The sequence below is a fragment of the Neovison vison genome, chromosome 6, assembly GCF_020171115.1.
Source record: "Neovison vison isolate M4711 chromosome 6, ASM_NN_V1, whole genome shotgun sequence".
In the NCBI taxonomy this organism is placed as follows: Eukaryota; Metazoa; Chordata; class Mammalia; order Carnivora; family Mustelidae; genus Neogale; species Neogale vison.
Genome location: NC_058096.1, coordinates 153,410,865 through 153,438,721, shown reverse-complemented (window position 1 = coordinate 153,438,721; position 27,857 = coordinate 153,410,865). Strand labels below are relative to the sequence as shown.

Below are 27,857 nucleotides of genomic sequence, written 5' to 3'. Positions count from 1 at the left end.
CACCTTCTCTACCCCCCACAGCCAACCTGGGCAATAGGTCTCCCTATCAGCACTAGGGGATGGAGAGCAGCATGGCCATTCAGTGAGAAGGGCATGTGGCCCGATGGGAGCTTTCTGCTGAAAAGAAGAAAAAGTGCATCCCTTTAGCCAGTACAGTGTCATTACCCTCATTACCGACCTGAGTGGCACTTGTGAGTCTTTCCAGTTTTATTTAGCTGCTTCCTGCTGTGATTCTGAGTCAAAACAGGAACAAGGTGTCTCATTTGTCATATCATCCGGCGATGGGAGGGATGTGGTTAGCCGTGATTAGAAATCCTAGACTCGACATGCCCCCTTGCCTCTCTGAAAGCGCATGGAGGATGAGGCACAGATACGCAGCATGATCTCAACGCTCTGCTGGCACGTCCTGGTCGAAACATTGCTATATGACCTCAGTGCCGGAGCAGACCTAGGCTACACCGCCCCATCCATGTCTCACGCAGAAGTCCCAGACCCTATACATAGAGCCCCCATAAAAGCAGCAGCTATTGGTGACTCCTCCCGCTGGACTGTGCACTGATGCAAATGTTCTGCCTGCATCCATCTATTCAATCCTGACAATATCACGAACCCCCCCCACCCCGCCCCTTTATTTCCATTTCACACGAGAGGACGGAAGCAGGGAGACATCGGGTAACTGGCCCAAGTTGGCAAAGCTAGTAAGTAGCAGGTCGGGCCCTCAGTGCTTCGAAAGCCATCTCGAGATTTCATTCTTGACCAATTACGTGACACTAGTCCTCTCTTTCCTAAAACCACAACGATCACCTTGCTCAGCCTCTGTAAATGAAGGGTCTTCACTGCCCTTGGAAACTGGTGATGGAATTAATAAAACTGAGTGGTTTTCTTTGATTCTTAAAGTTTCAGTGGGAGATCAATAACCGCATAATGTCTTTGCAAAGTGGGTATGCCATCTGCAAGTGAGCAGAGCAGCTGCTGGCTCTGGAGTCCCTCTTCCTGCTCAGTCTTGGAGCCTGACAGGTCTCCTTTGACACACAGCTGTCACTAGGCCATCAGTAAGGACTAACACAAATGCCCACTCTTCTAGCTGGAATCTGAGGTCTGGGTGAGTCCAGGGGGCAGACCCTGCTTTCTTGAAATTCTACACAACAGCTTTTGGCAAAAGGGAGGCTCCATTCTCCCCGAATGTCAGCTGTCAGGAATCATAGCCCTGAAAATAAAGATTTGCATTTAAAAAGAAAATCTTGGGGCTCACCTCTTTCCCTTATTTATTTATTTTTTTAAAGATTTTATTTATTTGACAGAGATCACAAGTAGGCAGAGAGGCAGGCAGAGAGAGAGGGGGAAGCAGGCTCCCTGCTGAGCAGAGAGCCTGATGCAGGGCTCGATCCCAGGATCCTGGGATCATGACCTGAGCCTAAGGCAGAGGCTTTAACCCACTGAGCCACCCAGGCGCCCCTCCCTTAATTTTTTTAAAAGATGACTTATTATTTTAGAGAAAGACGGAGATCATGGAAGGCAGGGGCAGAGGGGGAGGAAGAAAGAGAATCTCAAGCAGACTCCTAAACTGAGCACAGAGCCCAAGGCGGGATCCCACAACCCTGTTATCATGACCTGAGCCGAAATCCAGAGTCGGATGCTTAACCGACTGAGCCACCCAAGCACCCTTTCCCTTAAGTTTTTAAGAAAAAAGGAAGTTGTAAGTAATTATCATTTGCTGACCTTGCAGATCAGAAATCTGGTAACAAGAACAAAGTACTATACTAATAAAAATACAGCTTAAAACACTTTAGAGTGTTCATGTTTGACATTTTATTTGACTTGGAGTGGAGAAATAAAAACTGCTTCAAGAGATTTCATTTCTTAGTGTAAGAGAGAGATGGTGGCAATGAGAGGGGAAGTGGGTCCACAAATGTTGCTAATTATAGGGTGTTTTAGGTGGGGGGGGGATTATTTCTCTGCAGAGAAGGGAGATGTCTAAAAAGCAAACATTCCCTGGAGCATTTAAGGAGACTCTGAAGTCATCCAGCAACCGAGGCATTAGCTGCACTGGATTTCCTGAGCTGTACAATGAGAAACTTCCTTTATGCTGATTATCCTGCCTCACAGGGAAAGAAATACTCTGATAATGAGTAAGAGGGAAAATACAGAAATGAGCCCATGACTATCACCTGAGTTGAAGTACACTGAAAGCTGAAGTCATGAATATCTTAAGAGCTTAGAGTAATATATATATAATTTGTAATATATTATAAATTATATAATAATATAAATATAAGTAATATATGCTATATAATATAAAATATATATTATAATATATAATATATATTTAAATAAATGTAAATACATACAGTATATATATTTAATTTATAATGTAAACTATAATTTATTATATATATAGTCCCTTTAGACAAAATAAACTCTTCCATTGTGGATAAGCCAGGACACAAAAGGAGAGAAAAGTTTCATGGATGATAAAAAACTTGTTTGGATACTCTGCTATTAGAGATTAATTCCTTTGGCTTAAACTGGGAGTTCTTTGAAAAGGTGATCTACTTGGGGAAAGTTAACATGTTCAGTCAGGATATCAGCTGTTACCATGCTGTAGTGTGATTTAATATAGTTACATCTTCCCTCCTAACCCAAATTATATTTTAAAAAAATGAAAGAAATGGAGTATTTAGGATGAGAAATAGGAGGGAGGTGTCATTTTAGAAGGTGCTGCTCTGACAAGATGAACATGTCTGATTTTGTACACTGAACAGTTAACACTGGTAAGGGGTTGGACAAGAAGAGCAGAGAAATGGCAGTAGGTGATGGACACAGAGAGAGAAAAAGGTGGGTCAGCAGTGCGGGCGAGCACCAAACAAAAAACATGAGACATCATTTTCCATAGTTAGGATACACATAGTAGCAGGGATAGTGTGTAAACCCAGAACTTGGTTCTAAACAAATTTCTTTTTTAATCAGACCTGTTTAGAGCTAAAATAATCTTTCCCCACTCTGAATTTACATTCCTAAAACCAAGAGAATATGATTTTCACTATCACACTGGCAAAATTAAAAGGCTTATGATCTCCAGTGTTAAAGTAGGGGCATGGAAATCCACAAACTCAGAGTATCTTTGTGGGAAGGAGAACAATTTAATCGTGGTGATCCAGATTTAAAATGCGTCTAACTTCTGATTCAAAATTTCATTTCTAGAAATGGAATTGAAGTCCTATTTTGCAGAAATATTAGCACAGACATACAAGAGATTTGTACAAAGATATTTAATTAAGCACTGAGTGGAAAAATGAAGACACCTACATATCTACCAATAGGGGAATGTTAAATCAGTCAAAGAAGATAATCCATACTATGGAGTTTCTAGACAATAATTAAGAGGCATGTAGTATAACAATATGTACTGCTCTGTTTAAAAGGAGTAAAAGTATTTGGGTGAAAAAAATATTGTCAAATAATATCAAATATTGTCAAATATGATCAACTATTTGCACTGAAAGGTAGATGAGTATATGAGATGGATGGACAGACAGATGGACAGATGGATAGATAGATGGATGGGTGGATGAATGGATGGATGGATGGACGGAGTGGGTTAGGAATGAGGGGCTGAGGTTCATGTACTTCCATTTAAAAAATTTTACATACTATTGGACTGTTTGAACTTTTGATAAGGAACATACACTATTTTGTAGAAGAAAGAGTCTGAGACCACAGGCCAGGGACACAGAGATGCACACAGAGGAAGCTGGGCTCCTGATCCTCAAGGCAAGAAAACTCACCTTCAGAGAAGATGATGTGATCATTGCACTCATCGGAGCTACAGGAACACATGAAGAAAGTCTCACCCAACACCTTTTTTTCCTTCATAATACACTTTGGAGAAGCAGCATCTTCGAGAGCAATTCCATGGTAAGTGTCCTTGGGGTCATGGCAAAGCGTCTCTAGTGTTATGTTCTCATCATTCTTTCTCCTACAGTGCAGAGGTTTGTGGCAGGGGAGAGAAAAGAAAAAAAGAGAATGGGTGAATATGGCCTCCTGGACAGAAAAGTCATCTGGACTCTATATCCTTCCCAAAGCTGTTGAAACAATGGCAGCTGGTTCCTGTTCTCCCCCGTTAATAGGTTGTCCTCTAGTCTCCTGTGCTTTTTCTATTTCGGTTTTTCCATTGCATATTCTCAAAACCCACTTATGAGTGTAAATGAGAAGGCTTTCCTTAGGGGCTGTCTGGCTGGAGAACCTTACATATTAAATCTTAATTAAACCAGGAGACAGAAAGGCATGGTCAACCGAAGACTGCAAGGTTCTCAGGGTTAAACCTTCCATCCTCAACACCCTGCCAGGTTCACACTGCGTTCCCAGTTTATCTCAGAGGATCAAGGTCACATCTAGCTCAACTGTGCTCCAAGAGAATTCCTGGGAACATCGTGGCAGTTCCTCATGTCTGTTTGCTGGGTCCCAGAGGGCTCTGTGTGAGGATGTATCCCACGTCGGCAGCTGGCTGTGTGGACAGCACAAACCACGCTTCCTAGATGAAACACTGGCAGTTTCCCTGACTCACAGAAAGGAACAGAAGGAGAAAAAAAATGAAAACACATGGGAAAGAACTGCAAGGTGTTCTTTGTTTATGGTTCAGTGAAATATTTTATGCTGTCATGAACAAATTACTTCTACATGTAGCATCCCTTCACTTCTAGTATCTGAAGCCTAACCCAGCCAAGGACTCCAAGAAGCTCTCCCATGGCATTTTACTGAGGCCCTAGAAAATGCTCAGTGGGATCTATGTGTACATTACATTTAAAAATGACATGATTAATGCCCACTATTATAATTGCAAAAGCCAAAAGAAAACTCTGGCATCCTTGGAAAAGTACATCGTTCTCTGCCTCCTTCAATCTGCTTCTCTCATAAACTTGCCCTCTTGCATGACTGCATCCAGCACCAAGGTTGTGCTGACCTCTTTCCTTCCATCTCTGACGTTTTCAGAGGCAACCTGTTGTCTTAAATGGTCCTCTCTACCTCGGGAGGGGGAGTCTAGGGAAGGGCTAGTCAGGCCTGACCTATCTGAACAGAATCTTCCCGGGGAAGGTTTCTGAGTGCCCACATGCCTGCTCACACTCACCAGCCTCTCCCCTCCCCCCGCAAGCTCACTGCTCGCCGCAAACAAAATGGCAGGCAGGCAGGAAGCAAGGAGTAGCGTAAGTCCAGCCTTCACCTGGAAAACGGGCAGGTCCATATCCCCAGAGAAAGAGTAATTTTGATGGCAACACCGCTAGAGTGCTTTATTCTGGGACACTAAAGGACAGTTTGTCAACAAGAGGATGAGAAGAGCAGGAGAGCAGGGCAGATGGAACAGTGGAACTAGGACCAGAGTCAACATGGCTGACATCCATGCGACCCAGAGCTGGCTCCCTCAGAGGTAGGTGTGCCTTTGCTGAAGGAGTTCAGGGGTTCTGGTTCTTGAACTAACACTTCAGCAGGTGCAAGAGGGGCCAGCCCTAGCCAAGCAAGCCTCTACTGGAAAAGGAAGCGCCCAAATCGGGATCTTTATTCTAACGTGCCTAGCAGGGAACTAAGTGACACTTGGAATGACCACACAACAAAACTATGTATGTTTAAAAATCCACTTATCCTTAACTCCAAAACTCCTGGGAAGTCTTGGCAAAATGACAGTCATGAAACAAGAGCACCTTCCTCCCTGTCCTCACAGTGTGTGTGTGTTTGTCCTCACACATGAGCCGGACAGGGTTGTTTTCTGGTTTGGGTCAGACAATGAAGGCTCTCTGCATCTTCCATGCCCTCAGGCAAAAGCATGGTGTTTCTTTCTTGGGAAGCTTCTAGAAGCCAAGGAACGGAATGAGGAAGGAACTGTGCGCCCTGAAGTAGCGCTGCTCTATAACCACTGGGCAGCCCTTCCAGAGCCTCTTGCCTTCCACCCCTCACTGCTTAGAGGATTAACATTGCAGAGAGGAAATTCAGTTGGAATACTTGAGCCTGGGAAAGTCCTTCACTGGTTTCTCCACTCACTCCTACAACAGTGCTCCCTGGCAGGCAGAGCCAACTTTGCAAAATATCTTTGGATACAGCTGAGCCTAGGAAGGGAAAACACAATGAACCAAGCACAGACTTTTTCTTTGTTCTGAAACGTTTGCTCTGAGCCAGTGAAGAGGTTTGTCACGATCTACTCACAAAAGAACCACGATGATCAAATTAATTTTGGTTCCACAGGATTTTTATCCTTGGAAAGAACGGACACGATTGACATGGGATGGGTACCCAGCTGCCATCAGTGAAACGGACACACGCATCAGTGAATGAAGGAAAAGAATGCTAAGACTCATAAAGGCACTGCAGTGTCCTCTCAGGGGAGAGCGTTTTTTCAGTTTCTGAACCTGGCTGTTCCTTTGGGTTCCCTGGAAACAGACCCTAAGGCTGTGAGATTTCTGGGCAGAGAGTTTTTGGAGAGGCACCTGTAAGGGAAGCAGCACCACACACAGTGGGGACAGAACCCCGGTGCAGACCATAGCCACTGACTCACTGATGCCTCGGAGGATGGCGGGTCAGAGCTGTCACGAAGGAGGCCAAGTGGCCAGCATTTTGGACCCCGGCATCAACCAGTCATGGAATGCTGGCTGCCTATGGAGAGGACCAAACTTAAGGAGGGGCCAAAAGAGGGAAGAAGCTCCAGACAGTGGGGGCAGGGGATGGTACTCCCCTGGAGGGACTCGGAGTGATCCCTCGGCAGCCTCTTGGGCCAGCAGCTGAGGGCAGAGCGCCTCATTGCTGAGGGGGATCAGCGAGGTGCACCACGGCACCTCTCACTTCCCTTTCTTCTTACTGACATCCCACTCCACGGGAGTATTTGTCTCTGCCGAGACAGGTGAAAACAACATTCCCTGCATTAACTCTACCGTGGGAATGGAGAGGAGACGGGGCGGGGGGTTTTTCCTCTCTCCTACATGCTCACATTTCCTGAGACAGCGAATAACGTAACACCTCATTCCAGAGAGACTTGATTCACATTCCATCAATGGGGTTTGTATGGTGGGTAAAAACAAAACAAAACAAAAAAAACCCGCCTTTATTGGATGAGACTGTATGGGGTAGCAGAAGTAAGCTCTCACACCACAGTGCACATTCACGTAAAGATGATCAGCAGAGAACAGGAGCAAAGAAAGAAGCAGGGAGGTCACCCAATCTGGCATCTCAGTCTTTCCTGCCCTAGCCTTCATCAAGGTCTTCCAGCGTCTCCTGAACTTTGACTCTTCAGAGGAGGAAGCCCATTTTGCTGTTAGGAAACCATGATGGTGAAAACATTTAAATTCATACTGAAGTCTGTCCCCTGGTAAACATTAAGGATCCTCTTTCTGCCCTTCGGAATTCCACAAAATAAGTTTATTATATTTTCCACTTGAGAGCCCTTCCAGGATCTCTCCACAGTCCCCAAGTCTTCTCTCTACTGGACTGGCTGTATCTGACTCCATTGACCATTCCTCACATCTCCACTTCCTAAGCCTGCAGTCCTACGGGCCCCTTTGCCTCTGGACACGATCTTTGTCAAAATCCCTTTTGCAAAAGCAGTGCTTGGAACTGGACCTGAATGAAGCTGGCGGGGACAGCGAGATGTCATGACAGTTCTTTGCTGTTAGCATTCTTTTAGTGCTTAAGAAACGAGTTCATCCGCAGTGTGTGTGGAGATTGACAAGGTTTCCAGATCTATCATCAAGGCTAACTATATGTGGTTAAAAGACTTATTCCCCCAACAAGGGGGGGTGGGATATTTGGGTTTATATTCTCAGTTGCCATCTGGCCAGGAGACACATAGGTTACTTAAAAAAAAAAAAAAAAAAAAGATTGGTAAATCCAAAACATCAGAATAAGTCTGCAAATGTTATATTTCATTAATGAATTTATACTTTTTTTATAAAATGGGAGCTCTTTTAATCTCTTTTTTCCTTTCATCTCTGTTCAGACTTCCAATCTGTAACTATGACAGAATCAAAGGATTTGTGAGCACCATATGTGTGTGTGTGTGTTAAGGTGGGGGGAATGAAAGGGAGAGGGAGAGAGAGGTGGGGAGACAGAGAGAGAATATGGAGGGAACGTGATCTAAGAGAAATACGCAGTGTTGATCCAAGAAGATGTCGCATGTAGCCCGTGGTGCTGTGAGTGAGCTGGTCAGGGCTTTGGAGTGAAGAATGGGTTGTCTTTCTGGTTCTCCAAAAAGCTTTCCCTTTTTTTTTTTTTTTTTGGACAAAGGCTTTCCTTTTCCAATGGCCCACCTTTCATCTCCTCTCCTTCCACAGAACAAGACTGAGATTGCCTCAGAAGAACAAAGCTCCTGGTGTCACTCTGGGGTATGAAGCAGGTGTCAATTAAAATGACAAGTGGCAAATGTCTCTCCTTCATAAAAGGAAGAGGCCCTGGATTTATTATAAATATGAAAGGTCATCTTATATACCGCCACACTCCCATATATAGTGATTCACATGGGTGTGTATGAATCTGAGAATGTACAGAATATCTCTGCAAATTACATGTGATCATTGAAAGAGAGACGGCCTGAAGGAAAGGGACGTGTGAGAGGGCATGGAGACAGCCTTGACTCTAATGTACCATGGCGTGCATCACTTGCAAAAGGGGGAAAAGGGAGATTTTCAAAAGCCACCTTACCAGACAGCGAGACAGACTTCATGTGGCTTCTCACAGATGGAGGTAATGCTGCAATTGCTCATGCAGGATTTCTGGTTGTCACAGGTGGAAGATCTCACATCGCAAAATTTACACAATTGCGGAAATTTGATGACACCATTGTTGTCCGTGACCATCATGTCGTTATTAACTGGGGAGGGAAAAGAAAGACACACTAAATGAGTATCTCACTGCTAGGCAGCCTGCCAATGAATTCCTGATGATGTTATGCAATTTCAAATGAACCAAATAATGCCTTCACATCAGATTAGAATTTCCTTCACGTACGCAATTTGTAATGAAAGCCATTGCGGCGGGGGTGGGGGGGGTAGGTGGGGGTGGTATAGCTGGGGTGGGGAGAGGTTTGAGTAACTTCTTGCTTTTGTCAGTGGTTACCATAAGGCGCTCGATCTCCAACACGATTGTTCAATCAAGAACCATAGATCTGACGGGTCCACTGCACAGTGCTGGGTGGTAAGAGCACAGAGAATACTACCCTAAGGAAACTATCCTTTAGGTGGGTAGACAGACGAAGAAACAGATGAGGGTAGCGTAACCCAAGATAGAGAGACACACAGAGGATAAAGGGTCCTGACAAGAGTCACGACCAAGATGGGCAGAGACAGGTCACAATGGTGTAGAGCTGTGCGATGCGAAAGGGTGTTAGCCAACTCGGAGACACTGTCGGTGAGGCAGGGCATTGCCTGTGTTCTCCAACCTGTACAGGAAGAGCTCTAAGACCCTCGCTTGAAAGAGGCTGGTGCTAGGGGTCCCTGGGTGGCTCAGTCAGTTAGGCATCTGCCTTCCACTCAGGGTCCTGGGATCGAGTCCTGCATCAGGCTGTCTGCTCCGCGGGGAGTCTGCTTCTTCTGCTCCCTCTGTGTTCTCTCTCTCAAATAAAAAAATAAATCTTAAAAAAGAGAGAGAGAGAGACTGGTTCTAATTTCTCCCATTGCCTTGAGGGAAATCAGATGATCAACCAACACCAACTGAGTGTCTCCGAGACAGAATCGCAAACACTGGTGAGGCTCAGAGCACTGGAGTCCTGCAGGTGAGGAAAAGCCGAGTTCCACCTTGGGAGTCTGCTCTCTGTCACCTCTCTGACTTCATCCCCCACCACAACCCATTTACTCCTTACTCATTACCTTTTAGGACACATGGGCCTTCACTGGAAGAAGCCAAGTTCCTCCTCCTCAGAGCCTTTCCCTTACAATCCCCTTCCTCACCTTTCTGGTCCCCTATTAACATAGCCTCTTCATCCTAAAGCAGCCCACGGGTAACTAGTCCAGGATCCTGTTTTATCTCCTGCACAATGACCTCACTCACTTACTTGTTTATAACCTATCCACCAAAATGTACACTCCACGAGCTCTGGTCTGTCTTGTTTATGTACTGGGTGTCCTGTGTCAAGAAGAGGACCGTTCCATAGAAGGTATCTGATAGTATTTGTTGAGTGAGTGGGTGAATAGTGACTGAATTTAAGAATTTCACACTTGGCTCTATATGTCACGTGGGAAAGGATAGAGAACTTCTTCCTCAGATGGGGAGGGTGGTGATTATAAATGCAATATTCATTCATAGTCATCTATAGTATATTACACGCAGGACCATTCTTAGCAAAACACATGCTACATGTTGTGAGACCATTAAAAAGGTGTAACACCACCTTCCCCATCTTCTTCCTCCAACAGATCCATTTCTACCGACAAAAGTGGAAATTAAAGGGTTGAGTTTAGAGAATCAAGTGAAGGAAGACAAGGCTACGAGGCATTTGGTCAACAGACATGAACTTAGAGACACTTAACAGGCTAGTCTAAGAAAGATTACGTGCCTAGACAAGGTACAGCACTGGACCAACCACTGGCTATTAGGCAGCTGGGAGGTATGCTTCTGCCAGGGATCTTCCTTGGAAAGGCCTGAGGAGAGCCTCCTCATCTCCTCCCCGTGTCAAATATGCTCCTGCCTAAAGCCAAACAACTCTAACGCCCTCCCACGGTCTCTCCCTGTCTCTTGAATTTTTGATTTCTGTCATCCACATTTTGCCACAAAACCCTCCTTGTCACTTGGGCATAGCACCTGTTTCCTGGGTCTCTAAAAATACAAACAAATATAAATTTAAGATTTGCTTTCTTGTGGTAACATTAAATATAGAAGAAAAAAATAAACACCCATTCATCCCTCTCAGGCCTCAAGTTCATTTCAGGAAGTGTATTTTTAGGCAACAAACTATTTTGAAATTTGTCTCCCAGACCAAGAGCTCTATGCTAAGCTAAAAATACAGGCCAAAATGCTTTCTGAACTTTGTGTTCAATTTGGGACTAACACAACAATGAATATATATATTTTTTCTACAGTAGTTAAAATTGGATCTATTTGTGAACCAACTAAGTTAACCCCTTAGGTTTCCCTATAAGACATGGGTAAAACAACAAAAATCTGGGTCATGTTTTGTTTATGTGGCTTTTTTTAATAGAGTATGTTTCACACAAATGTGTATTTGCTGGCTAGAAAGCTTTGTTGTTTTTAAGTATAAAATCAAGCCTCCATGAAATGAAATGCAGTCTTCTCACATTTTAGGATTTTAGCCTGTCTTAGTAGTTATCAACTTTGAGGGCATGTTAGAAGCAATCACCTAGGGAGGTTTAAAAAATAATGAGGCCTGAGTCCCACTTCCAGATACACTGATTTAATTATTTTGGAGGGTGGCCTGAGCATCGAGATTTTTTGAAGCTGCCCAGATATTCTAACATGCACCCACGGCTGAGAACCCTGATCTGGAATGAGTTGAAAACAACCTGACCGGCTGAAAACAAAGAAGCGCCTACCCCGCTCCCCGCCCCCCAACACACTTTCTGTGACAGTGAAGGAGCAGCCCTTCAATAAATCTGGAAGGAGATTCCTTGTGAAAAACAGGGTCCGAAAGCTATGTGATGAACTCTTTTACACCTCAGATGGAAAGGGGTCCTCTGCTGGGCTGGCCAATGCTTTTCTAACACAAGCTAAGAAGTGTGAGAAAAGCGAGAGGAGTCAGGGGTGAAATGAGAGAAGTACCACCAGTGAGTCTGCTGCTGGAAGCCACAGAGGCGGCCACAGACATGTTGACAGGCATAAGTGGTTTAGATCTGATGCCTACAAAAGACGATCAACAGTGAAGACACCAAAGGAGGCCATGGAAAAAGGAAAAAACAAAAACAAAAAAACAAAAAACAAAGGAATGGAGAATGGCCACCAAACTGCACAGTTCCAGGGGCGTCACTCAGACCACAGTCTGCGAACGGGGCCCCTGGAGACCTGCAGGTGTATGATGGCGGCTGCCTACAGCAAGGTCCAGAAAGAGAAGACCTTTGCAATGAACTCTGGGAGAAAGGCCAAAGTGAACTTCACTCCACACTTGGAGGCAGAGGTTTGTGGGGGAGGGGGCAATGAGAACTCATACACACTAAGCACCTACTGTATGCCAGTTAGAGTACGTAAGTCATCACATATCACATCCTAAGTACCCAGACAAAGTGAGGCGGCCTCCTTTGTCTCTTTATTATCATTAAAGTGATCACTGCTAAGGTGAACAGACTTTTCACCTTGACCAGCTTCTTCTTCTTCTTCTTTTCGAAACATGTGAAAGCCTTTACCCGGGGCGTAGTCGCTATAATTTCCCCCTTCCCTTCCCCCGACAGCCACTCCTTAACTAATTGACCTCAGGAGGCTACCCAGCTTCAGTAACAGTCAGCCTCTGGTTTAAGATTCCCTCGTGAATATGTGTTGGTGCGATAGGGTGAAGTGTAAGGGGCAAAGCTACCTTTAGGCTGTGCTGAAGATCACAGTTTGGATAAACACTGATGGAGTCATGCTGGGGAGAAGGGACCGAGAGACCTACATACAAAGCTTTGCTCATCATTGCGGAGGGCTGACTTACAGACACCCTGAAGACCCACAAACCCCCACCGAAGAACCCAAGGACTAGCCTGGTGTCCTCTGGGATCACAGATAACACCCTAAGTAGTTCTTGCTCAACAGAGTGGGGTGGAGGGCTCCTGGGAGCAGGAAGGGCAGCGATGGCTACTCACTACAGGCATGACTGCATCTGTGCGCTCCAATCAGCGGGAAAAGAAGTTACCATTGCAACCACGGGCATCAAGCACCATCTGTTTAATAATGTTCGTGAAGCCTAAGTCATGAAGAATAAATGCATGTATGTTTATAGCCAGGGACAAAGATATTACCCTCAATGGCATAACAAAAGCCATCTCATTAACTCCAGAGTAGACCCTAACCAACTTCAAAATGACTTCCAGTGCAGGTTAAATGACTCTCCTGTGTCTTCAGCTCATCTGTTCTCATATTAAGGTAGTGTATTTTAGTGTCTGTAGGCCCTCTGTGCCCCGGTGACCATCTCCAGGGAATTTTCTACCCATAACGGGCAAATCAGCTCTTCATGATGTTCCCCCAAGAAAGAGGTTCCAATAAGAGTGTCTCTCACCTAGAAAGTCATGCGCTGAAGGAAGTGAGCCTGGACAGTTTCTTTTCAGCATATGATGGGATCACATGGTTCATCATAGTTCACTTCTCTTCAAATAACCCCGTGAGTAATATCAAGCCCTTCAGTCTAGGTCATGCTGCCTTCCTCATTTTAGGGCACATTTTCCCCCAAACTCATTGCCTGGAGACACAAGTTCCAGGTCTTGAGAATATGAATTAAGTAAATGCTTAGCTGTGTCTATTGCTGGAAAAGTACTGTTGTCTTTGAAGGTCAATGATGAGCAGCCTAGTAAGGCTTAGCTTTACTCCAGATAAATATAGAGAATTTTGGATATACATTCTTAGTCTGTATCTTTGGAATGGTGTCAACTATTAACTGAGCTAGTAGGTAAAAATCTCAAGACTCTACAAATAATCTTAAATGCTTTGCCAGAAAGGCATTCATGCCCATTTGAATTCATGCATCTACCTACTGTTGTTTAGTGCTGTGTTTTGGGGGGCAATGAAGAATCCATTTATTCTACACACACCTGTGGCTGTCTTGCGGAGTGCTCTATGTTTCAGAGCAGGACCACGAAAACTGATCCAACTATGTGCAGCCTCTCAAAGAATAATCCATGGCAACTGGTGAACAGAACTCAGTATGCTTCTCAGCCGTGCTTCTCAGATGTTAAGAGGGACACAAAGCTTTTGGGAATACGTTTAACTCACAGGTGTGGGGTAGTGTATTGGCTCATGCAATAGGGGGGCTGGCAAGTCTGAAATTTATAGGGCAGTCCAGCAGCCTGCAAAGTCAGGCAGGAATGAATGCGGCAGTGTTGAGACAGAAACTGCTTCTCTGGGAAACCTTTTCTGCTCCCAAGGCCTTCCAACTGATTGGGAGAGGCCCAGTCACATTACCGGGGATAACCTCCTTTACTTTCACTGAGCCAATTGCAGTTAATCACTTTTGCAAAGCACCTTCACAGCAACGCCCAGGTTAATGTTTGATGGAAGAACTGGGTCCTGTAACATGGCCAAGTCCTCATTAAACTGAGCATTCCAGGTAGGAGCTGAGACTGGTCCCGGCTCTGCCCATGCTGCTGGTTCACGTGTTGAGTGGGAAGGCGAGGGTGAACCCAAGTCTTTGACTGGCCACTATTTCCCTTTCTACGCTCATGCTGGATCCAGCAAAATTAAATACTATTCCTCACCTTTTTTTTTTTTTTTTTTTTTTTTTTTTTTTTATGGGCAAGTCTCATCTTACAGTTCTTTCCATCTGCTTTTCTCTTGAGTCTGGCCTCTTAAACGATCATAGGCCCAGAGGCTCTGATCACCATATGGGCCCAGAATTGAAAGACTTGTTCTCTGAAAGAAGGTTTTTAATTGCAGTTGGCATTTCAGAGTCAGACACTGAGGCAACCATCTGGCAGACAGCCGCCATGGTCTGTGATGCTGGCAACAAACACCCCAAGGCCCCCGAGACCAGGTGGGACAAGTGTATGGGCCCATCACACACGTCCTCCCCTCCAGAACAAAGCAGCAAGTCAAGCAGCCTCAGAGGAGTGCCTTCATGATCCTTCATGAAAGAACGACATTTCCAAGTGAATAAAATACTTTGGCCAATTACTATGAACAAACAAAAAACACCTCGTGATTAAGTCAAAGATATCTCCGGCATATTCTTCTTCTCTATGGCATACCTGGAGATTCTAACACAAAGTAATACCTTCTTTTTCAGTTTTAAAAGTGCTTGAACCCTCATTCTCTAATTATAAACATCTTGGGAGCAGGGGAGGCGGGCTTTCCTTCAAGTGATGGTTCCACATGGTCTCTGGGCCCCAGGATCAGTCTAAAACCATCACATAGTTAACCTGGAGACCAGGCTTTGGGAAGGAGAGAAATAGAGACAAGCAGCCTGAACCCATCAATTCTTTCATTTTATTTCAGAACATTTTCATGCAAATCTTCTGTAATAATAATACTTTAAAAAAAAAAAAAAACAACCTCCAAAAAAACAAAAAACAAAAAAACAAAAAAAAAACAAAAAACCTCCCAAGGATGACCTGGTCCATATGCTAAAATCTCTTTTGAAATGGCAGAAAAATCATTCCAGTCAAAGCCTAATAGAAAAGATATTTCCTGAATTCTACAGATGGGAAGGCTGAGGGGCCCATGAATGCTCTGGTGTGCATGCCGTTCATAGGCCTGGCTTGACCCAGATGAGATTTACAAAAGGCAAGGAGACTTAAGAAGGCAGAGAAAAAGTCCCAGCAGAAGCACAAGGGCCAGGAACAGAATCTCAGACTTTGTCTGCCTACTCTTATAATAGAAATAGTCTACTCTAGAAATGAACTGAATAAATTCAAGGCCTGGTTTAAAACCTTAAAACTCAGGGGCTGGCAAATAAACTAATGAATCTGGACAGTTGTCAACCAGCCTATTGAAACTTCCCTGAAACCTAGGGAACTCTGAACGAAATGGAGAGGAGGGGTGTGTGTGTGTGCCCGCGTGTGTGCGCGCGTGTGTGTGTGTGTGTGCATGTTTCTCTTTGATTTCTTCTACTGAGGAATTTCGCTTTGATGGTTTCAGTTTCTTTCTTTCTTTTTTTCTTTTTCCTTTTTAGCTAAAATGAGTTGAATTGTTCACTATGGATTGCTTTAAGGAAACTGCATAAACAAACATAGAAATCTGTATTCGCCCAACAAGCAAATCAAGGGATTAAGGCATGTTTCAAAGGGACTCATCCAACAGGGTACTTTAAATTGAAAACTTGACTATGTCTTTAAAAGACGATTTTTAAGATTTGATTTACAAGGAAATTTTTTAAAGCCACATATAGAATAAAACAAGCTGTAGCTGAATGGAAAAGTAATTAGCATTTTCTAGTGACAAACATAAAATAACTGAGCTGGGGTTTCAATAGCAAACTTCTCAATTGAACACTCCCCAATCCCTAGAGCTCCAAATAGCTCCCAATATGCACACTCTGTTTTCGTGCTTAGCCTTGAATTTCTTGGCTCGCTGAGGATGAAGTGCAGCTTGAGTTCTCCCAACACTTGCTGAATCTGCTTTCTTTTTTTTGGATATATGTCCCAGAATCAGGTCACATATCAGGTGACAAAACCCAAACATTTAAAATGACTCTTGCAGACGGAAATATCTCTGTTATTGCCAAAGTCAGTATTTCAGAATGCTAGCATTTTTGCCATATTCAAAGAGCTGAAAAACTGTTAGCATTCTCAATTATTCCTCTTCATCTTTAATAGGGATCTAGTAGAAAAACAGCCCCCAGAGAGCTGGGCAGGGGTGAGCAGTCAGCAACAAACACCACCGTCCATACATGTAAATTTTAGTTGATCATTGAGAAAGCTGATTTTCACAGTGTATTCATCTGGCAAGTCCTAACTGTAGAGACTCTGAGATGAGCCAACCCCAGGAGCATGCAGGGGTGGGGGCTGAGGAAAAGACGAAACCAGCCGAAAACATCAAGCCACATCAATGTAAATGGGATACCATATCAAGTAAAGGAGTATAATTTGGCACTATTTCACACTGTCAAAATATTAACTGTTCTTCTGCTGGGAAGTGCTTGAAAGTTGGTACTTTATGTAAAGTAATAGTAACTGAAAAAAACAATTCTCCCTGAGGCGATACAACTTGGATGGTATACTGTAGCAACAAGCGAAAGGACCCAGAGATTATTGCAAGTAAGTATGATTAGCTAACTCCTTGGTGACAGTCAAAACAACATTGGTAAATAGCCTGATAGAGGCAAGATAATGAACACACGATTTATGGAGTGCTATCGCATTCCAATTCAGCTCAAATAATTTGTTACCAGAAAAATTAGCCAACATAAACCAATAGTATTACATATTTGCTCTGTGAGCAGCCTTCTATTAAACCGTGATCGCAAAGGCGGATAGCATAAGACATAATCCTTTCTCCTCAAGATGCTTACGCTCTTGCAGGGAACCAAAAAAAAAAGAAAAAGAAAAAGTACAAAAATGATTTTTATTAAAAGAACCTTGGAAATGAAAAGGTTCTTCATGAAGATGTGCTTTTTAATGAAGTTATGCATTTTTAGATTTTTAAACAATACTTTATCTCGAAGTGCTGAGGCAGCCTAATGCCAAATTCCAAAACTAATGGAAAATCTGGGAAGGGATTTTTTTTTTTTTTTAAGGTAAAAACTCTTAGAGAATCAGAAAAACAGGCACTTGAGATGAACCATTTGCTTCAACGAAGTAAGGAATTTGGCCTGCATATCAGTTTCTGGTGAGAGCAGGCTTTTCATTTAGAAAGTTCTCTGTAGAGGCTTTCTCCCCTTCTCTTCAAAATGTCCTGCAGTGGCCTGGTGCCTGGCTGGTGCCTGAGAGATGTTTCAATTACAGTTATATCAAGTATGAGAAAATACTGGTCAAAGCAGTTGATTCCCATATTCCCGCTATGGAAAAGGACAGGGAATATCTCAGCACACAGACGAAATCCTTTTTTGAGGGGTGAGGCCTCAGATGCTTGGTTTCTGACCATCAGGTAACCCAAGAGTAGACCCGTCTGGGAGACACTGGAGCAGGAACTGTATGAGCCACGTACAGTCCCCAGAGGTCCTCTGCCCCAAGTGTTAAAATGAGGATATTTTGCATGAAAAGCTGTATTTCCAACTCCATTTAAGAAAATAAAGAGATGTGGCAGCAGTGGGCCTACAGGGTCCCTTGAGGAGAGCCCGCAGTCAGTTGGAAAGGGGGGCTGGGCCCTTAAAGTGGCACGAGGATCCGTGTTTGTCCTCCCTGGTACTCCTTCTGGTCCCTGCAGCCATCTGAATTTTTACCATTAATGATTTTTTTTAGCATGTTTATTCAATTATTTCTTCCACTCTTGGAGGTCTATTTAATTTCTTAAAGATTTTATTTTGTATTTATTTGAGAGAAAGAGAGGTGGGTGGGGACACAAAGGAAGAGGGAGAAGCAGACTCCCCATTGAGCAGAGAATCCAATATTGGACTCAATCCCAGGACCCTGAGATCATGGCCCGAGGCAAAACAGAGTCATATGCTTAGCCAGCTGAGCCACCCAGGGGCTCCCAGTATTGGAAGTTTAACTGGAATGCAAAAATTCATGTGTAACTCTCTAATATGGATATATTCCAATATGTACTTGATTCATGAATATGGACACTCATATTTCAGTTCAAGGAAAAGGAAAATTTTCTACTTGAGAAGTCAGATCTGCATGGGAACATCATCATCTCCATCATCATAATGCTAGTAATCATAATAGGTATTTCTACACCATTTATTGAATGCAGACCAAATGCCTAGTTCAATACCAAGTGTTGTGATGCTTATTTCATTTACTCATCACAACCGCCATGTAATTTTGTCATCGCCATTTTATAGATGGGGAAATTAAGGGTCGAAGAGGTAAAATAACTATCGAAGGTCAATGAGAAACAGCTCATGAGAAACAAAGCCAAGTGTCAGAAGAAAACCGTCAGCCCTCCTGATCCTAGCAGAGTGATAGCCATCCGCATGGTAAAGGTTCTTGGGCAGAACTTTATGCTCCCTCTGGCAGAAGGCAAAGACAGAGTGTGGCCAGAAGGAGTTGGGTAGAGGGCAGGTAGGGGCAGAGGAGCAATATGTTTCTTAGAAAAGAGCTTTGGTTCTTTGCAATTACTTCACGCATTTGGGGAGACATATAATAGAGGCAGCTTGGTGAAGTACAACGGTTTTAAAGTCAAAGACTTCAGAGTTCAGGTTCTGCCATTAATCAGAGCCATGGGACCCAAGGCAAACCACCCCACTTCTCAGAACCCCATTTCTTGATCTATGAAATGGTACTCTCTAGGGTCAGGAGGAAGAGAAAGCAGGCTTGGACTACATGTGAAGTTGTCCAGACAATAGAAAGTGCCACACAAGCACTCTGGTTAGGAAAGTAACGCGACGTGCAACACTCTCTCTCAAAAGAAAATTACAGGAAAGTCATGACAAGATAATTGAGAGTTTGGTAAATCTATTCCTACTCATCAACAGAATGCAGCAGTTTGATGACTTCTACAAAATATTTCAGGAAATTTGAGTGAACAGACAAACTGAAATATAGTAACTTTTTCTTACCACCACGATCCGAAGCTTTCAAAGAAATCTAATGGAATCAACCACTGTTACAGTCAAGTTTCCAAGAGTGCGGGGATCTTTAAACACCCTACCAGAGCCAGATCCTCTGGTTTTAAAATATTGTTCATCGTCAGCTGATTAGGTCTGGCAAATAGCTAGTAACTTGAGGACTGAGTTCGATTCTCGAATCCTCTGCTGACTCTTGCACAATATTCACCAGGGAGAGCTGATCTGCCTTGGTTTTGAGGCGCTTCGTGCGTTATTTGGCAATGTGCTAATAAAATTATTGAGTTTGACAAGCAGAGATGGGGAGGCACTGAGGCGCCCGAAGATCATGGAGTTCTAAAATGTTGAAATGAAGTTACGGGTGGCCTTCTTTCTCAGGGAAATAAAACCCATACAGTTTGATTCACAGCTGATGAGAAAATGGGGAGAATATGAGCAACAATTCGACTAGATTTTTAAGTATCTAGTTAAGAAGTGTTCTGTGCCATTCAGATATATGGAAAGCAATATTCCTTAATATCTTCTCCTTGAAGCCATTTACTGATGTAAAAATTAATTATGTGGTATTGCTATAGAATTTCCACTGTAGGAGAGCTCACACTGGGAGTCAGAAGCAGCCTGCAGCAGAGAAGGGTCTGGACCCACAGTGAGAGGCTTTGGGTCCTCCAGGAAGCTACTCAGCCACTCTCTGTGGCCAACCTTTGACCAGTCGAAGAGGTGGGCTGAATAGGATGATCTTCAAATCCCTTTCATTTTGGAAAATACTCACATTTCAACCCCCAAAAGTCAAGAGAGTTCAGTCATTCAAACGTGCCCCAGTCTGACCTGGCAGTTCTGGTTAAACAGAACGAGATACTATTCTTTAGCTTATAAGAAAAATGGCTTCAGGACAATCAAGCAGAGTGGCTTAAGTTTTGTGATCTCTGCACATTGAGAAACCCACTGTTTGCAATTGTGGGGGGTCCACATCCCCTGTTCACAATCGGGCTTAAACCTGATCACTGCAGCGGGTCCATGTTGTAGAATGAACACTCGTGCATCCCAAGGTTGGTAGGAAGGAAAAGGATGTCTGATGACAAAGGATCACTTTCCATTCAGCTCTTGTAGGCATCTCCTCTAATTTTATGGAGGATGTGGAAGAAATTCTGGTTTTGAGCATAGACATTCACTCTAGCAGTTTAAAAGAAAACAATCTCTAGCATTAGAAAAATCTCTATTTACTCTGAATCCATTTCTGGGTCCTTGATAAGTCATAATAACACATATGATTGTACAAAAATATCCTATTACTTGATCTATACTGTGATTACATCTGACAAATGGCTATGAAGATTAGCATTTTTGCTTCCATTTTACAGAAGAGGGAAGCATTTAAAGTAACTTGTTGAGGTGGGCTGACAGTGGGCTGTAAGCTTCATGGGGTCAGGGACCGTTATCTATCTTGTTCCAAGGTGGACAGCCTTGGCCCAGGGTGTGTCACAAAACAGGGGCTCAATAAATGTTAAATTAAAAGCCAAAAATTTCAAATCAAGCTCTTTCTACTATGCTATCTATTTAAGGCTGATTTTCCCTAAAGTAAAAATTAAGGCAAAGAAATTACAGTCAGTTTTAAGGAAATGAAAGTAAAAACCACTCCTGGTATAGTTTTAGCATTATATTAATAAACTGTGATCTACTTCTAAAAAAAATTGGGGAGACTTTTAACTAATGAGTAGCAGCCAAACTGCCCTTGCCTAGTCGGCATAAGAGAACTAAAAGGCACATTAAGATTCACTTTGGTTTGTAAGATAACACCAAATACTTTGAAACCTCCCCTTCGTGTTTTTCAAACAGAGGAAGTGAAATAAAAAAGAAAGGTGTTTTAAGTATTGTGAAGCCTTCAAGAAGGGACAACAAAGGGTAGGAAATTTGAAATGAAATCTGAGAATCTGCCCTTAAACTGGGCAACTCTGCTTGTTTTCTCACAGTGCAGTTGGATGAGAAAGTGTGAGGCAGACTTATGCCTTTCCTGGGCATTACTCATCGCTGTCATGACCTTAATGTTATTTGCAGTAAACAGCAGAGAGGGACCTCGTAAGGTAGAGGAGCTACGATTTGCGTGATGCTCTTCTACACTGAGTAAAAAGTCAACCTCCCTTCACGCCATAACAACCCCACCGAAGTGGGTGAGAAGACAGAATTTACATAAGGATGTTGCTTTCATTGTCAGCAAGCTGTGGAGGAGTCAAGATAGACTTCAGTAGTCATTTCGATACAGAAAATGAGAGCCATACCCACAGTTGTGAGCTGCCTTGTTCTTGCCACTGGTACTGGAATACAGGGGGCTCCTTCCACCACTGGGAACAGTGATATTTGCATACGAAAATAACATTCATTACTAGGGCTAAGCTTGCAGTAAGCAACTCAAACTCTGAAATGTTTTGAATTGTCTTTGGGAAGTCAAATGACAATACCTTTGAGTTCTTCAGAAGACTTTTGAAACACTCTCATAGGCAGCAAACTTCTGCCCCTTGGATTTGCCCCCCCCCCACTCAAATAATCTGACTCGTTCAACCTCCCTAGTTCTGGAAACTACCCAGTTCTGGAATGAGAGCTGAGACATGTAAATTGCTGCATGGCCTCTAGTGGTGACCAAGAAAGCACATTTGGACTACACTGTGTGGTCTCTCATCCATCTTAATCTAACCTTTTTACCAACACCAATGGGGTTGTGGACTGACTCCTTATCTTGAGGAGTCTAATCTAGAAATATGTACCTATAAATGTAAAAAAAAAAAAAAAAAGAGAGAGAGAGAGAGAAGAGAAGATGAGAGACCATGGGGATATGGAGATAGTATGAAGAGGTAATACGAACACTCTGGTTTTAGGACATTAGGACCTGCTATTCCCTCCAATTGGAACATTCTTACTCCAGACAGATGTCTTCTTCAGATAGCAGTATGACAACCCTTTCTAAAATTACTCATCATCAGTCTCTGCCCCTCACCCTGCACTTAACATCCCCAACATATTAGTAGAATCTTGTTTGCTAGCTTGAGCACAAGAGACTTTGTTTCGTTCATTGCTTTACTCTAGAATCTTCGATGTTGACTGGCATGTGGTAGTTGACACACAAAAAACACTTGTTTTCAGTTTTTCATATCCCTCTGTGCTGTGACGCCATGTTTCATATCCCTTCCTTAGGTTCCTGGAGAAAACATCTACTTTTCTGACAAATTCCTCTTATTAGTAAAATAATAATAATAATAATGCAAATTTACAGTTGTTGGACAAGGAATAAAGATATGCTCACAGAAGAAATAGGACAATGGGGGGAAAAAAGCATGTTGAACCCAGTTGTGGAGAGTGTGAACAATCTGTGCAGCGTCTAACAGTATAAAAATAAAAAGCTCAAGTTTCCATTAATCAAAATTAGCAGTATAAAGAAGTCAGTTCAGAAGAGAACTTCTTTTCTGGGAACGACTGGCTCACAAAGGTAGAAGATCATGGGGCAGGGCACCTGGGTGGTTCAGTCAGCTAAGCATCTGCCTTTGCCTTAGGTCATGATTCCAGGGTCCTGGACTCCAGTTCCACATCGGGCTCTCTGCTCAGTGGGGAGTCTGCTTTTCCCCCTCCCTCAGCCCCCTCCCTGTTCATTCTCTCTCTCTCTCCTCTCTCTCTCTCTCTCAAATAAATAAATAAGTAAATAAAATCTTAAAAAAAAAAAAAAGACTTTGGGGACTCAAAAAAAGATGCTTTCTGAAGCCAACAGTCTGGTGTCACACTGTGTAATATGTGTAATGTATAATATGGTGTCCAGGAGTACACATGGACCTGGCTTTCTAAATTTAAATAACTTAATTCATAAACATAAATATCTAAAGTAAAATAAAATCACATGTTTGGTTTCAAGTAGCACTAGTCATTTTCAAGTGCTTAGTAGCCATGTGTCACCAGAAGAGATGTAGAACATTTTCATCACAATAGAATGTTCTATTGGACAACACTGATCTGAAGAAATCCTGAAAAACCTCCGCTTCTCGGCTTCCAGGGAGCTCTGACATCAGAGGCTACAAGGGACATGGAAGGAGAAGTAGGGTAGAGCCAGAAAAGTGCCACAGGGAAAAGTCTTGTCTACTGGCTTGGATGGCCTTTGTAATCAATGTTCCGTCCCGATTTCTTAAGGGATGCATTATGTAGGAAATGATGGGAGATCTGTAGTATTTACTGCTGAGGTAGGGACACCAGACAATTATGGACTAGGACTAGAGTTCCCCAGTAAACTCATAAACCATGAGTGGCAGCAACAGAAGTTTCCAGAAGTGAGAAAAATGGGCCAAAATCAGTTTGCAACAAGCTAAAACCTGTGAGGGCTCAAGTCAGCTGGCAAAGCCTCTCAAAATGCAAATCCCTGCGCCTAAGATAAAAGAATGTTAAAAAAAAGGGGGGGGGAAGGATCATCTGACTCCTAAGGTATCAAGTAATTCTTACTAAGCCCCATTTCAATGACTGAAACATAAAGCAGAGCAGAGGCACACAGATTGAGTTTCTAGTCAAAGCCTAGATAAGCCTAAAGCAAGGAAATTAACATTTGAGAAAAAAATACTGGCTTATTTTCCAAGGTTTTCTGGAAGGTTTAAGTCACGGCATGTCAAGTAAGGGTGAGTGTGCAGAAGGACATAGTAGAGGGATGGCCGATGGGGGAGAGAATTTATTCACAGGGGAAAATCCCAATGTCCTCAGGGAAAGCCACTTTGCTAGACTCTTTTGGGGGAAGCTAAATCTAATTAAAAGCATTCCTCCAGGACAAGTTTTCTCCCTAGAGACTTCTACCTGCCTCCTTAGCTTCTTTTTTTATCCAATATTTCCAGGATAAGTTTGAATGTTTTATAATCCCTACTGCTCCACGGCCATCGACTTTAAGCATTTTTTTTTCTTGCAAGACAATGCTATTTTTATAGCCCTTTTAAGACTAAAACTGAAAACACTGATGAAAAGAGGCCTGGCTAGATCTTCCCAGAACAAAGTATTGTAATTAAAGTGTACTACTAAAGGGTATTTCCATAAACATTAGAATATCATGTGTCCAGGACAGAAACAGCCTACAATTCCCAAGTACAGGGATGGAAAGATAGAAATAATGTAATCGGCCCCACTAGGACTACAGAGGCTAAGAAATTACCTGACTGTGCTCCTTCAGAGGACCTGAAAAGAAAGATGATTTTAAAGGATCTTCTGTAACTGTTCTGTCCATTATGGTAGCCAATAGCCATGTGTGGCTATTTACATTTAAGTGTAATGGAAATAAAATAGTATTTTAAACTCAGTTCCTTTGTTACACCTGCCACATTCCAAGCTCCAGGTGACTAATGGTTAGCGCAGTGGAGAGTACAGATACAAGATACTGTAATCATTGCAGAAAGTTCTAGTAAACAGCGCTACTGCCTAAAAGGGTTACACAATTTGTCCCGATATTGTCATGGTGATTAAGAAGTCAAAAGCTCCCTAAACACCACATTTCTGGGCTATTGGCATCGTTCTCCACTCTATCTAAAGTAAAATAAAATCACATGTTTGGTTTCAAGTAGCACTAGTCATTTTCAAGTGCTTAGTAGCCATGTGTCACCTCTAGTAAATTCCTTGCAAAGGTTTATATAAGATGTCCAATCAACCCCACCTCCCTCGTCTCAAGCTCATTAAAACGGCATTAGATATAATAAAAGTATTCCACTGAGGCTCTACCCAACTGAAACTTTAAATTCTTCAGATTTCTAAAAGTATGAAGCGTATGTTGGAGATACTTGGGGTGTGAACATGTCAGGAAAAGGTCTACGAGTGAGGCCCCGGCAAAAGCAAGCACCCCTTTGGAATTAATGCGTTTGCACCCTTGCTTGGTTTGTTCACACCTCATTCCAGAGGAGTCAGCAGACGCCTTCGTATGGAGTGAGAACTGTACAAAACCTAAACAGAAGGTGGAAATGTTAGAAGTTCTGGGACACTTCTGAGCTTCCCCATATAGCTTTTGAGGTACCATGAAGGAACTGGTATTCTAAAAAATCATGAGGTGCTGACAGTGGACCCCTAAGAAGGGCCCAGGGGCCGACCAGGTGCATGGGCAGGATGTGAAGGGCGCCCCTGCCCTCAGCTAACTACAGAGGCAGCCACTGGGGGCAAAGAGGAAAGGCATTCACAGCCTTCATATCACAAACTCTTGGTTTTGCGATGGCTCCATTATGCCATGTCCCCACTTAACTGGCCAGTGACTCAGAGAATTAAGCCACCACAACATGGCCTGGTATTTAAGGCTTCCTTAGTCTGATTATCTTTCTGCTGAGCAGCCCCTAACCAGAAACTCTATGGTACGTTAACTCCTTCTGCCTTCCTCACCCCCAGCATTTCTACCTCCCCACAGGACCTCCCATCCCCAGGGTGGTCTTCCCAGGCCTCAGAAAGAGTTCAGTGCCTCTGCCCGCCGCTGTGGGGGTTATTTCGACTGGAGAGGGACTCAGAAAATGGCTTCTCCAAGGACACTGGTGTCTGCCATCTTCCACGAGGAGAGGCCCAAGACAGAGAGTGTGCTGACTGCCCACGTCGGCTGTGGCTTGGGAGAGCTGGACACCTCCGCGGTGTGGCTGGTGGGCGTGCATCCCATGCAAGCTTCTCCCCAGCTGTGCCTCAGTTTCCTGAAGCAAGCACAGAAACACCACTGCTGACAAGTGGACAGTGAATGGTACCACAGAGGGGTGTCCAGGCTTTCCGAGCCAGGTCAACTGTTAGTTCCTTTGGAAAGTCACAACCCCTGCAACCCACCCTACAGTGCTCCAGTCCCTTCGACCTTGATTTTCAAACACGAGTACTGTGAGACAGGCTTTTACAGGAGCATTTAACCCTGCTCTGCTGGTGAGTTTCCAGAAGGAAAGGGATTTTTGATTCTCCCATAGTTCTGTAACAAAGCCTTTCTTTTATTTGCTATACTGGATTTACAGTCAGAAGGTAGGATCTTCTGACCCTAACCAATGGTACTGCTTTGCTGAGGGGCTTTAAGTGAATACCTTGACTTCTCTGTTCAAATACTTCATTTGTAGCAATCAGTGTTTCTCAACCTGGGTTCTACAACAGAACCATCTGGGGATTTTTCCAAGCAATACTGATGCCAGGGCCCTACACCAGGCGAATGATTCAGAACTTCAGGGGTTTGGCTCGGGCACTGGATTATTTTAAAAGCTCCCCAGATGATTTTTATGTGCAGCCAGAAGTAGAAAAAATAAATAAATATGGTTCAGGAAAGGATTTATTCTGTATGGAGCAAAGAACTAAACAGGAACAAACTTGGGGGTTAGAGAAAGCGGACCGTCCCAGAGAGAGGAAGGAGGGCAGGTATACTACAAACTATGTTTCGCAGCTTGGTCTGGCTGCTAAGAAAGTCACAAAGGGCATTATAACAGAACATTTTAATCAGTGTATATAGCTTTTATATACCCCTTTTTTTAAAAAAAGATTTTCTTTATTTGAAAGAAAGAGAGGGAGCATGAGCAGGGGGAGAGGCAGAGGCAGAGGCAGAAGCAGGCTCCCCACTGAGCAGGGAGCCCAATGCAGGGCTGGATCCCAGGACTTTGGGATCATGACCTGAACTGAAGGCAGACGCTTAACCGACTGAGCCACCTTGGCGCCCCTCAAGTGATTTTCTTATGTGACTAAAACTCTAATAATGTTTTGGGATGAGGCAGGAATCATCAACATAATTGATGTCAAGGTATTTGGTTGCTATTGTACAAATTCTCCTTGGAAGGTCATTTTTAGCTTAATTTTTTAGTAGGAGTTTCACAAATTCCTATCTTTTTAAAGGTAGAAATCCTTTGCCAATGGCCAAGAGCACAATAAGTTTGAAGGAAGATCTGTTGGAAAACCTGAGGAGAAGATTTCTTGAGAAAGCTGAATTTTTAAAGGGTTTTGACCCCACATGGCAAAATGAATAATGATTTCAGAAAAGTCAAACGTAAGAAAGTGTATCTCCCTTTAGATAAACTACCAGTGAAATCAGTAATAAATAGTTCCTTAGATCAGAGTTAACAGTTGTGGATAAGCCTTTCCTTCAGAAAAATCTCGGAGCTAAATAGATACAACACACACACACACAAAAAAAAAACAACTTTTAAGTCAATATAGTCCTACAATTTAATTTCTCTTCCTAGTCTCTGATTTTTTTTCTTTCTTATTCCATTTATATATTAAGCACCACCAATGTACGACATCTGAAGGACCATCTCTGAGATGTTCAAAATTTGGATATTTTTCAAAATATAATTACATCTACTTTAACAGAAAACAGTATATACAAATTACCATTTTTTAAAGGATGATATAAAGGGTAGTCCTCTAGAATATTTACTATGGCATCCCTTTTAGATAAGAAGTACACAAAAAGGTAACACTGAAATCTATTCTAATTTGAAGGTCTCTCCACTTTCCATATAAATTCATGAACCTAGTCATCCCTTAAAGAAGCTGATCTCTTCTGGGAAATTTTCACAAAGGTGGAAGGATCAGAATAATCCTTAATCCCAAATCCACTGGAAAATCATCTTGATGAATAATGGTGGAAAAG

The 27,857-nt window shown here is 43.1% G+C and overlaps 1 protein-coding gene across 2 annotated transcripts in view; it reads right to left on the bottom strand.

Moving 5' to 3' along the window:
• TGFBR2 (transforming growth factor beta receptor 2) overlaps window positions 1–27,857 on the bottom strand; it is a 90,077-nt gene that overhangs the window by 46,139 nt on the left and 16,081 nt on the right. For both annotated transcript variants that reach the window (XM_044252615.1, XM_044252616.1), the window contains 2 exons: window positions 8,677–8,845; window positions 3,786–3,976 (listed from right to left, as the gene is read on the bottom strand). In XM_044252615.1, the coding sequence (XP_044108550.1) occupies window positions 3,786–3,976; window positions 8,677–8,845 (360 nt within the window). The remainder of the gene's footprint in view (window positions 1–3,785; window positions 3,977–8,676; window positions 8,846–27,857) is intronic.